Below are 13,435 nucleotides of genomic sequence, written 5' to 3'. Positions count from 1 at the left end.
GTATGGTATGTAGGACATCATTACAGCTGGTATGGTATGTAGGACATCATTACAGCTGGCATGGTATGTAGGACATCATTACAGCTGGTATGGTATGTAACATCATTACAGCTGGTATGGTATGTAGGACATCATTACAGCTGGTATGGTATGTAGGACATCATTACAGCTGGTATGGTATGTAGGACATCATTACAGCTGGTATGGTATGTAGGACATCATTACAGCTGGTGTGGTATGTAGGACATCATTACAGCTGGTATGGTATGTAGGACATCATTACAGCTGGTATGGTATGTAGGACATCATTACAGCTGGTATGGTATGTAGGACATCATTACAGCTGGTATGGTATGTAGGACATCATTACAGCTGGTGTGGTATGTAGGACATCATTACAGCTGGTATGGTATGTAGGACATCATTACAGCTGGTATGGTATGTAGGACATCATTACAGCTGGTATGGTATGTAACATAATTACAGCTGGTATGGTATGTAACATAATTACAGCTGTTGTGGTATGTAACATAATTACAGCTGGTATGGTATGTAGGACATCATTACAGCTGGTATGGTATGTAACATAATTACAGCTGGTATGGTATGTAGGACATCATTACAGCTGGCATGGTATGTAGGACATCATTACAGCTGGTATGGTATGTTACATAATTACAGCTGGTATGGTATGTAACATCATTACAGCTGGTATGGTATGTAACATCATTACAGCTGGTGTGGTATGTAGGACATCATTACAGCTGGTATGGTATGTAGGACATCATTACAGCTGGTATGGTATGTAGGACATCATTACAGCTGGTATGGTATGTAACATAATTACAGCTGGTATGGTATGTAGGACATCATTACAGCTGGTGTGGTATGTAACATCATTACAGCTGGTGTGGTATGTAGGACATCATTACAGCTGGTGTGGTATGTAGGACATCATTACAGCTGGTGTGGTATGTAGGACATCATTACAGCTGGTATGGTATGTAACATAATTACAGCTGGTGTGGTATGTAGGACATCATTACAGCTGGTATGGTATGTAGGACATCATTACAGCTGGTATGGTATGTAGGACATCATTAAAGCTGGTGTGGTATGTAGTACATCATTACAGCTGGTGTGGTATGTAGGACATCATTACAGCTGGTATGGTATGTAGGACATCATTACAGCTGGTATGGTATGTAGGACATCATTACAGCTGGCATGGTATGTAGGACATCATTACAGCTGGTATGGTATGTAACATCATTACAGCTGGTATGGTATGTAGGACATCATTACAGCTGGTATGGTATGTAGGACATCATTACAGCTGGTATGGTATGTAGGACATCATTACAGCTGGTATGGTATGTAGGACATCATTACAGCTGTTGTGGTATGTAGGACATCATTACAGCTGGTGTAGTATGTAACATCATTACAGCTGGTATGGTATGTAACATCATTACAGCTGTATGGTATGTAACATCATTACAGCTGGTATGGTATGTAGGACATCATTACAGCTGGTGTGGTATGTAGACATCATTTCAGCTGGTGTGGTATGTAGGACATCATTACAGCTGGTATGGTATGTAACCTCATTACAGCTGGTATGGTATGTAGGGACATCATTACAGCTGGTGTGGTATGTAGGACATCATTACAGCTGGTGTGGTATGTAGGACATCATTACAGCTGGTATGGTATGTAACATAATTACAGCTGGTATGGTATGTAGGACATCATTACAGCTGGCATGGTATGTAACATCATTACAGCTGGTGTGGTATGTAGGACATCATTACAGCTGGTATGGTATGTAACATAATTACAGCTGGTATGGTATGTAGGACATCATTACAGCTGGCATGGTATGTAACATCATTACAGCTGGTGTGGTATGTAGGACATCATTACAGCTGGTATGGTATGTAGGACATCATTACAGCTGGTATGGTATGTAGGACATCATTACAGCTGGTATGGTATGTAGGACATCATTACAGCTGGTATGGTATGTAGGACATCATTACAGCTTGGTGTGGTATGTAGGACATCAATACAGCTGGTATGGTATGTAACATAATTACAGCTGGTATGGTATGTAGGACATCATTACAGCTGGTATGGTATGTAGGACATCATTACAGCTGGTATGGTAGAGTAGGACATCATTACAGCTGGCATGGTATGTAGGAATCTCCATGCTGGTATGGTATGTCACATCATTACAGCTGGTATGGTAATGTAGGACATCATTACAGCTGGTATGGTATGTAGGACATCATTACAGCTGGTATGGTATGTAGGACATCATTACAGCTGGTATGGTATGTAGGACATCATTACAGCTGTTGTGGTATGTAACATCATTACAGCTGGTATGGTATGTAACATCATTACAGCTGGTATGGTATGTAACATCATTACAGGTGGTGTGGTATGTAGGACATCATTACAGCTGTTATGGTATGTAACATCATTACAGCTGGTATGGTATGTAGGACATCATTACAGCTGGTATGGTATGTAGGACATCATTACAGCTGGCATGGTATGTAACATAATTACAGCTGGTATGGTATGTAACATCATTACAGCTGGTGTGGTATGTAGGACATCATTACAGATGGTATGGTATGTAGGACATCATTACAGCTGGTATGGTATGTAGGACATCATTACAGCTGGTATGGTATGTAGGACATCATTACAGCTGGTGTGGTATGTAGGACATCATTACAGCTGGTATGGTATGTAGGACATCATTACAGCTGGTATGGTATGTAGGACATCATTACAGCTGGTATGGTATGTAACATAACTACAGCTGGTATGGTATGTAACATAATTACAGCTGTTGTGGTATGTAGGACATCATTACAGCTGGTATGGTATGTAGAACATCATTACAGCTGTTATGGTATGTAGGACATAACAGCTGGTATGGTATGTAACATAATTACAGCTGGTATGGTATGTAAGACATCATTACAGCTGGTATGGTATGTAGGACATCATTACAGCTGGTATGGTATGTAGGACATTACAGCTGGTATGGTATGTAACATAATTACAGCTGGTATGGTATGTAGGACATCATTACAGCTGGCATGGTATGTAACATCATTACAGCTGGTGTGGTATGTAGGACATCATTACAGCTGGTATGGTATGTAGGACATCATTACAGCTGGTATGGTATGTAGGACATCATTACAGCTGGTATGGTATGTAGGACATCATTACAGCTGGTATGGTATGTAGGACATCATTACAGCTGGTGTGGTATGTAGGACATCAATACAGCTGGTATGGTATGTAACATAATTACAGCTGGTATGGTATGTAGGACATCATTACAGCTGGTATGGTATGTAGGACATCATTACAGCTGGTATGGTATGTAGGACATCATTACAGCTGGCATGGTATGTAGGACATCATCACAGCTGGTATGGTATGTAACATCATTACAGCTGGTATGGTATGTAGGACATCATTACAGCTGGTATGGTATGTAGGACATCATTACAGCTGGTATGGTATGTAGGACATCATTACAGCTGGTATGGTATGTAGGACATCATTACAGCTGTTGTGGTATGTAACATCATTACAGCTGGTATGGTATGTAACATCATTACAGCTGGTATGGTATGTAACATCATTACAGGTGGTGTGGTATGTAGGACATCATTACAGCTGTTATGGTATGTAACATCATTACAGCTGGTATGGTATGTAGGACATCATTACAGCTGGTATGGTATGTAGGACATCATTACAGCTGGCATGGTATGTAACATAATTACAGCTGGTATGGTATGTAACATCATTTACAGGCGGGTGTGGGTATGTAGGACATCATTCACAGATGGTATGGATATGTAGGACATCATTACAGCTGTTATGGTAATGTAGGACATCATTACAAGCTGGTATTGGTATGTAGGACATCATTACAGCTGGCTGTGGTATGTAGGACATACATTACAGCTGGTATTGGTATGTAGGACATCATTACAGCTGGTATGGTATGTAGGACATCATTACAGCTGGTATGGTATGTTTAACATAACTACAGCTGGTATGGTATGTAACATTAATTACAGCTGTTTGTGGTATGTAGGACTCATTACAGCTGGTATGGTATGTAGAACATCATTACAGCTGTTATGGTATGTAGGACATAACAGCTGGTATGGTATGTAACATAATTACAGCTGGTATGGTATGTAAGACATCATTACAGCTGGTATGGTATGTAGGGACCTCATTACAGCTGGTATGGTATGTAGGACATTACAGCTGGTATGGTATGTAACATAATTACAGCTGGTATGGTATGTAACATAATTACAGCTGGTGTGGTATGTAGGACATCATTACAGCTGGTGTGGTATGTAGGACATCAATACAGCTGGTATGGTATGTAACATAATTACAGCTGGTATGGTATGTAGGACATCATTACAGCTGGTATGGTATGTAGGACATCATTACAGCTGGTATGGTATGTAGGACATCATTACAGCTGGCATGGTATGTAGGACATCATCACAGCTGGTATGGTATGTAACATCATTACAGCTGGTATGGTATGTAGGACATCATTACAGCTGGTATGGTATGTAGGACATCATTACAGCTGGTATGGTATGTAGGACATCATTACAGCTGGTATGGTATGTAGACATCATTACAGCTGTTGTGGTATGTAACATCATTACAGCTGGTATGGTATGTAACATCATTACAGCTGGTATGGTATGTAACATCATTACAGGTGGTGTGGTATGTAGGACATCATTACAGCTGTTATGGTATGTAACATCATTACAGCGTGGTATGGTATGTAGGACTCATACAGCTGGTTTATGGTATGTAGGACATCATTACAGCTGGCATGGTATGTAACATAATTACAGCTGTATGGTATGTAAACATCATTACAGCTGGTGTGGTATGTAGGACATCATACAGATGGTATGGTATGTAGGACATCATTACAGCTGGTATGGTATGTAGGACATCATTACAGCTGGTATGGTATGTAGGACATCATTACAGCTGGTTGTGGTATGTAGGACATCATTACAGCTGGTATGGTATGTAACCATAACTACAGCTGTATGGTAGTAACATAATTACAGCTGTTGTGGTATGTAGGACATCATTACAGCTGGTATGGTATGTAGAACATCTATTACAGCCTGTTATGGTTGTAGCGACATAACATCTGTGGTATGGTATGTAACATAATTAACAAGCTGGATACTAGGTATGTAAGACATCATTACAGCATGTATGGTATGTAGGAACATACATTACAGCTGGGTATGGTATGTAGGACCATTAATGGTACAGCTGGTATGGTATGTAACATCATTACAGCTGGTATGGTATGTAACATCATTACAGCTGGTATGGTATGTAGGACATCATTACAGCTGGTATGGTATGTAGGACATCATTACAGCTGGTATGGTATGTAACATCATTACAGCTGGTATGGTATGTAGGACATCATTACAGCTGGTATGGTATGTAGGACATCATTACAGCTGGTATGGTATGTAGGACATCATTACAGCTGGTATGGTATGTAGGACATCATTACAGCTGGTATGGTATGTAACATCATTACAGCTGGTATGGTATGTAGGACATCATTACAGCTGGTATGGTATGTAGGACATCATTACAGCTGGTATGGTATGTAGGACATCATTACAGCTGGTATGGTATGTAGGACATCATTACAGCTGGTATGGTATGTAACATCATTACAGCTGGTATGGTATGTAGGACATCATTACAGCTGGTATGGTATGTAACATCATTACAGCTGGTATGGTATGTAGGACATCATTACAGCTGGTATGGTATGTAACATCATTACAGCTGGTATGGTATGTAGGACATCATTACAGCTGGTATGGTATGTAGGACATCATTACAGCTGGCATGGTATGTAACATCATTACAGCTGGCATGGTATGTAACATCATTACAGCTGGTGTGGTATGTAGGACATCATTACAGCTGGTATGGTATGTAGGACATCATTACAGCTGGTATGGTATGTAGGACATCATTACAGCTGGTATGGTATGTAGGACATCATTACAGCTGGTATGGTATGTAGGACATCATTACAGCTGGTATGGTATGTAGGACATCATTACAGCTGGTATGGTATGTAGGACATCATTACAGCTGGTATGGTATGTAACATCATTACAGCTGGTATGGTATGTAACATCATTACAGCTGTTATGGTATGTAGGACATCATTACAGCTGGTATGGTATGTAGGACATCATTACAGCTGGTATGGTATGTAGGACATAACAGCTGGTATGGTATGTAACATAATTACAGCTGGTATGGTATGTAAGACATCATTACAGCTGGTATGGTATGTAGGACATCATTACAGCTGGTATGGTATGTAGGACATTACAGCTGGTATGGTATGTAACATAATTACAGCTGGTATGGTATGTAGGACATCATTACAGCTGGTATGGTATGTAACATCATTACAGCTGGTATGGTATGTAGGACATCATTACAGCTGGTATGGTATGTAGGACATCATTACAGCTGGTATGGTATGTAGGACATCATTACAGCTGGTATGGTATGTAGGACATCATTACAGCTGGTATGGTATGTAGGACATCATTACAGCTGGTATGGTATGTAGGACATCATTACAGCTGGTATGGTATGTAACATAATTACAGCTGGTATGGTATGTAACATAATTACAGCTGGTATGGTATGTAGGACATCATTACAGCTGGTATGGTATGTAGGACATCATTACAGCTGGTGTGGTATGTAGGACATCAATACAGCTGGTATGGTATGTAACATAATAACAGCTGGTATGGTATGTAGGACATCATTACAGCTGGTATGGTATGTAGGACATCATTACAGCTGGTATGGTATGTAGGACATCATTACAGCTGGTATGGTATGTAGGACATCATTTCAGCTGGTGTGGTATGTAGGACATCATTACAGCTGGTATGGTATGTAACATCATTACAGCTGGTATGGTATGTAACCTCATTACAGCTGGTATGGTATGTAGGACATCATTACAGCTGGTGTGGTATGTAGGACATCATTACAGCTGGTGTGGTATGTAGGACATCATTACAGCTGGTATGGTATGTAACATCATTACAGCTGGTATGGTATGTAGGACATCATTACAGCTGGCATGGTATGTAACATCATTACAGCTGGTGTGGTATGTAGGACATCATTACAGCTGGTATGGTATGTAACATAATTACAGCTGGTATGGTATGTAGGACATCATTACAGCTGGTATGGTATGTAACATCATTACAGCTGGTATGGTATGTAACATCATTACAGCTGGTATGGTATGTAGGACATCATTACAGCTGGTATGGTATGTAGGACATCATTACAGCTGGTATGGTATGTAGGACATCATTACAGCTGGTATGGTATGTAGGACATCATTACAGCTGGTATGGTATGTAGGACATCATTACAGCTGGTGTGGTATGTAGGACATCAATACAGCTGGTATGTTATGTAACATCATTACAGCTGGTATGGTATGTAGGACATCATTACAGCTGGTATGGTATGTAACATAATTACAGCTGGTGTGGTATGTAGGACATCATTACAGCTGGTATGGTATGTAACATAATTACAGCTGGTATGGTATGTAGGACATCATTACAGCTGGTATGGTATGTAGGACATCATTACAGCTGGTATGGTATGTAGGACATCATTACAGCTGGTATGGTATGTAGGACATCATTACAGCTGGTATGGTATGTGACATCATTACAGCTGGTATGGTATGTAGGACATCATTACAGCTGGTATGGTATGTAGGACATCATTACAGCTGGCATGGTATGTAGGACATCATTACAGCTGGTATGGTATGTAGGACATCATTACAGCGGGTGTGGTATGTAGGACATCATTACAGCGGGTGCGGTATGTAACATCATTACAGCTGGTATGGTATGTAACATAATTACAGCTGGTATGGTATGTAACATCATTACAGCTGGTATGGTATGTAACATCATTACAGCTGGTGTGGTATGTAGGACATCATTACAGCTGGTATGGTATGTAACATCATTACAGCTGGTATGGTATGTAGGACATCATTACAGCTGGTATGGTATGTAGGACATCATTACAGCTGGCATGGTATGTAACATAATTACAGCTGGTATGGTATGTAACATCATTACAGCTGGTGTGGTATGTAGGACATCATTACAGCTGGTATGGTATGTAGGACATCATTACAGCTGGTATGGTATGTAACATCATTACAGCTGGTGTGGTATGTAGGACATCATTACAGCTGGTATGGTATGTAGGACATCATTACAAGCTAGTATGGTATGTAGGACATCATTACAGCTGGTATGGTATGTAGGACATCATTACAGCTGGTATGGTATGTAGGACATCATTACAGCTGGTGTGGTATGTAGGACATCATTACAGCTGGTATGGTATGTAGGATATCATTACAGCTGGTATGGTATGTAGGATATCATTACAGCTGGTATGGTATGTAGGACATCATTACAGCTGGTATGGTATGCAACATAATTACAGCTGTTGTGGTATGTAACATAATTACAGCTGTATGGTATGTAGGACATCATTACAGCTGTATGGTATGTAACATAATTACAGCTGGTATGGTGTGTAGGACATCATTACAGCTGGAATGTATGTAAGGACATCATTACAGCGGGTATGGTAAGTAACATAATTACAGCTGGTATGGTATGTAGGACATCATTACAGCTGGTATGGTATGTAGGACATCATTACAGCTGGTATGGTATGTAGGACATCATTACAGCTGGTATGGTATGTAGGACATCATTACAGCTGGTATGGTATGTAGGACATCATTAAAGCTGGTGTGGTATGTAGGACATCATTACAGCTGGTGTGGTATGTAGGACATCATTACAGCTGGTATGGTATGTAGGACATCATTACAGCTGGTATGGTATGTAGGACATCATTACAGCTGGCATGGTATGTAGGACATCATCACAGCTGGTATGGTATGTAACATAATTACAGCTGGTATGGTATGTAACATCATTACAGCTGGTATGGTATGTAACATCATTACAGGTGGTGTGGTATGTAGGACATCATTACAGCTGGTATGGTATGTAACATCATTACAGCTGGTATGGTATGTAGGACATCATTACAGCTGGTATGGTATGTAGGACATCATTACAGCTGGCATGGTATGTAACATAATTACAGCTGGTATGGTATGTAACATCATTACAGCTGGTGTGGTATGTAGGACATCATTACAGCTGGTATGGTATGTAGGACATCATTACAGCTGGTATGGTATGTAACATAATTACAGCTGGTGTGGTATGTAGGACATCATTACAGCTGGTATGGTATGTAGGACATCATTACAGCTAGTATGGTATGTAGGACATCATTACAGCTGGTATGGTATGTAGGACATCATTACAGCTGGTATGGTATGTAGGACATCATTACAGCTGGTGTGGTATGTAGGACATCATTACAGCTGGTATGGTATGTAGGATATCATTACAGCTGGTATGGTATGTAGGACATCATTACAGCTGGTATGGTATGTAACATAATTACAGCTGGTATGGTATGCAACATAATTACAGCTGTTGTGGTATGTAACATAATTACAGCTGGTATGGTATGTAGGACATCATTACAGCTGGTATGGTATGTAACATAATTACAGCTGGTATGGTATGTAGGACATCATTACAGCTGGCATGGTATGTAAGGACATCATTACAGCTGGTATGGTATGTTACATAATTACAGCTGGTATGGTATGTAACATCATTACAGCTGGTATGGTATGTAACATCATTACAGCTGGTGTGGTATGTAACATCATTACAGCTGGTATGGTATGTAGGACATCATTACAGCTGGTGTGGTATGTAGGACATCATTACAGCGGGTATGGTATGTAAAAATTACAGCTGGTGTGGTATGTAGGACATCATTACAGCTGGTATGGTATGTAGGACATCATTACAGCTGGTATGGTATGTAGGACATCATTACAGCTGGTGTGGTATGTAGGACATCATTACAGCTCGTATGGTATGTAGGACATCATTACAGCTGGTATGGTATGTAGGACATCATTACAGCTGGCATGGTATGTAGGACATCATCACAGCTGGTATGGTATGTAACATCATTACAGCTGGTATGGTATGTAGGACATCATTACAGCTGGTATGGTATGTAGGACATCATTACAGCTGGTATGGTATGTAGGACATCATTACAGCTGGTATGGTATGTAGGACATCATTACAGCTGGTGTGGTATGTAGGACATCATTACAGCTGGTATGGTATGTAGGACATCATTACAGCTGGTATGGTATGTAACATAATTACAGCTGGTATGGTATGTAACATCATTACAGCTGGTATGGTATGTAACATCATTACAGGTGGTGTGGTATGTAGGACATCATTACAGCTGGTATGGTATGTAACATCATTACAGCTGGTATGGTATGTAGGACATCATTACAGCTGGTATGGTATGTAGGACATCATTACAGCTGGCATGGTATGTAACATAATTACAGCTGGTATGGTATGTAACATCATTACAGCTGGTATGGTATGTAACATCATTACAGCTGGTGTGGTATGTAGGACATCATTACAGCTGGTATGGTATGTAACATCATTACAGCTGGTATGGTATGTTGGACATCATTACAGCTGGTATGTTATGTAGGACATCATTACAGCTGGCATGGTATGTAACATAATTACAGCTGGTATGGTATGTAGGACATCATTACAGCTGGTGTGGTATGTAACATCATTACAGCTGGTGTGGTATGTAGGACATCATTACAGCTGGTGTGGTATGTAGGACATCATTACAGCTGGTATGGTATGTAACATAATTACAGCTGGTGTGGTATGTAGGACATCATTACAGCTGGTATGGTATGTAGGACATCATTACAGCTGGTATGGTATGTAGGACATCATTAAAGCTGGTGTGGTATGTAGGACATCATTACAGCTGGTGTGGTATGTAGGACATCATTACAGCTGGTGTGGTATGTAGGACATCATTACAGCTGGTATGGTATGTAGGACATCATTACAGCTGGCATGGTATGTAGGACATCATCACAGCTGGTATGGTATGTAACATCATTACAGCTGGTATGGTATGTAGGACATCATTACAGCTGGTATGGTATGTAGGACATCATTACAGCTGGTATGGTATGTAGGACATCATTACAGCTGGTGTGGTATGTAGGACATCATTACAGCTGGTATGGTATGTAGACATCATTACAGCTGGTGTGGTATGTAACATCATTACAGCTGGTATGGTATGTAACATAATTACAGCTGGTATGGTATGTAACATCATTACAGCTGGTATGGTATGTAACATCATTACAGGTGGTGTGGTATGTAGGACATCATTACAGCTGGTATGGTATGTAACATCATTACAGCTGGTATGGTATGTAGGACATCATTACAGCTGGTATGGTATGTAGGACATCATTACAGCTGGCATGGTATGTAACATAATTACAGCTGGTATGGTATGTAGGACATCATTACAGCTGGTGTGGTATGTAACATCATTACAGCTGGTGTGGTATGTAGGACATCATTACATCGGGTGTGGTATGTAGGACATCATTACAGCTGGTATGGTATGTAACATAATTACAGCTGGTGTGGTATGTAGGACATCATTACAGCTGGTATGGCATGTAGGACATCATTACAGCTGGTATGGTATGTAGGACATCATTACAGCTGGTATGGTATGTAGAACATCATTAGAGCTGGTGTGGTATGTAGGACATCATTACAGCTGGTATGGTATGTAGGACATCATTACAGCTGGTATGGTATGTAGAACATCATTAGAGCTGGTGTGGTATGTAGGACATCATTACAGCTGGTATGGTATGTAGGACATCATTACAGCTGGTAAGGTATGTAGGACATCATTACAGATGTCGTTCTCCCCCTGAACATGCAGTTAACCCACTGTTCCCCGGTAGGCTGTCATTGTAAATAAGAATTTGTTCTTAACTGACTTGCCTGGTTAAATTTAAAAAAGCATCAGTCTGATCCTTTTAGCGAAAATATATCTTTACCCCGAAACATCTCTCTATATTTTCTGCTTCTTCCATAGGTTGTTATCGGCCCAGCAGGATCAGCAATGTGAGGAGACTCTCCATCTGTCAGCTGACCACTCCAACAGAGACAACAGGAAGAGCTGCTGCAAGTAGGACAGGAACATAGAGCTAGACAGAGGGCTTATCTTCGTATCTGTGCCATAATGGCTGTTGTGACATCATGGGCAGCGCCATTGTGGACTTTCTCCATTTTTAAAGTGGGACATTTCATTTTCTTCTTATTTTGTGTTTTATAAAAAGCATTTTTATCTACACTGAACAAAAATATAAACTCAACATGTAAAGTGTTGGTCTCATGTTTCATGTTTTCTGAAATTAAAGATCCCAGAAACGTTCCATACACACAAAAAGCTTATTTCTCTCAAATGTTTTGGACAGATTTGTTGACATCCCTGTTAGTGAGCATTTCTCCTTTGCAAAGATAATCCATCCACCTGACAGGTGTGGTATATCAAGAACCTGATTAAACAGCATGATCATTACACAGGTGCACCTTGTGCTGGGGACAATAAAAGGCCACTCTAAAATGTGCAGTTTTGTCACACAACACAACGCCGCAGATGTCTCAAGTTGAGGGAGCGTGCAATTGGCATCTAGACTGCAGGAATGTCCACCAGAGCTGTTGCCAGAGAATTAAATGTTCATTTCTCTACCATAAGCCGCCTCCAACGTCATTTTAGAGAATTTGGCAGCACGTCCATCCGGCCTCACAACCACAAACTACTTGTAACCATGCCAACCCAGGACCTCCACATCCGGCTTCTTCTCCTGCTGGATCGTCTGAGACCAGCCACCCCGGACAGCTGATGAACATGAATCAAACGATGATTCAGTAAAATCGTTGAAATTGTTGTATGTTGCGTTTTTTATGTTTTGTCCAGTGTAATATTGGTGATTTAGTGCCACCTGCAGTGCTGGAGTTTCAAACCATTTATTTTATATTGGGGGGAAGATGCATTAATTTATTTTGGCCAATAGATGGCAGTAATTTAACATAAAGCTATTTAAAAATATATATATGTGTAACCCACTTTGAAGAAGAAGGCAATGCTCTGATCATTGACTGATGGCTCCCAACCCATAGAAATCCCCACCCCAGTTGACTACTTTAAAATGGCGATAGCCCTCAAT

General features: G+C 40.4%; 1 protein-coding gene across 3 annotated transcripts in view; it reads left to right on the top strand.

Moving 5' to 3' along the window:
• The window catches only part of cracr2b (calcium release activated channel regulator 2B), a 74,011-nt gene extending 61,371 nt beyond the window's left edge, over nt 1-12,640 (top strand). For all 3 annotated transcript variants that reach the window (XM_031832912.1, XM_031832913.1, XM_031832911.1), the window contains exon 19: nt 12,301-12,640. In XM_031832912.1, the coding sequence (XP_031688772.1) occupies nt 12,301-12,397 (97 nt within the window). In that variant the 3' untranslated portion in view covers nt 12,398-12,640. The remainder of the gene's footprint in view (nt 1-12,300) is intronic.
• Nucleotides 12,641-13,435: the final 795 nt, after the last annotated feature.

This window comes from Oncorhynchus kisutch, linkage group LG10 (genome assembly GCF_002021735.2).
Source record: "Oncorhynchus kisutch isolate 150728-3 linkage group LG10, Okis_V2, whole genome shotgun sequence".
Lineage (NCBI taxonomy): Eukaryota > Metazoa > Chordata > Actinopteri > Salmoniformes > Salmonidae > Oncorhynchus > Oncorhynchus kisutch.
This window is presented reverse-complemented; position numbering and strand designations above follow the sequence as displayed.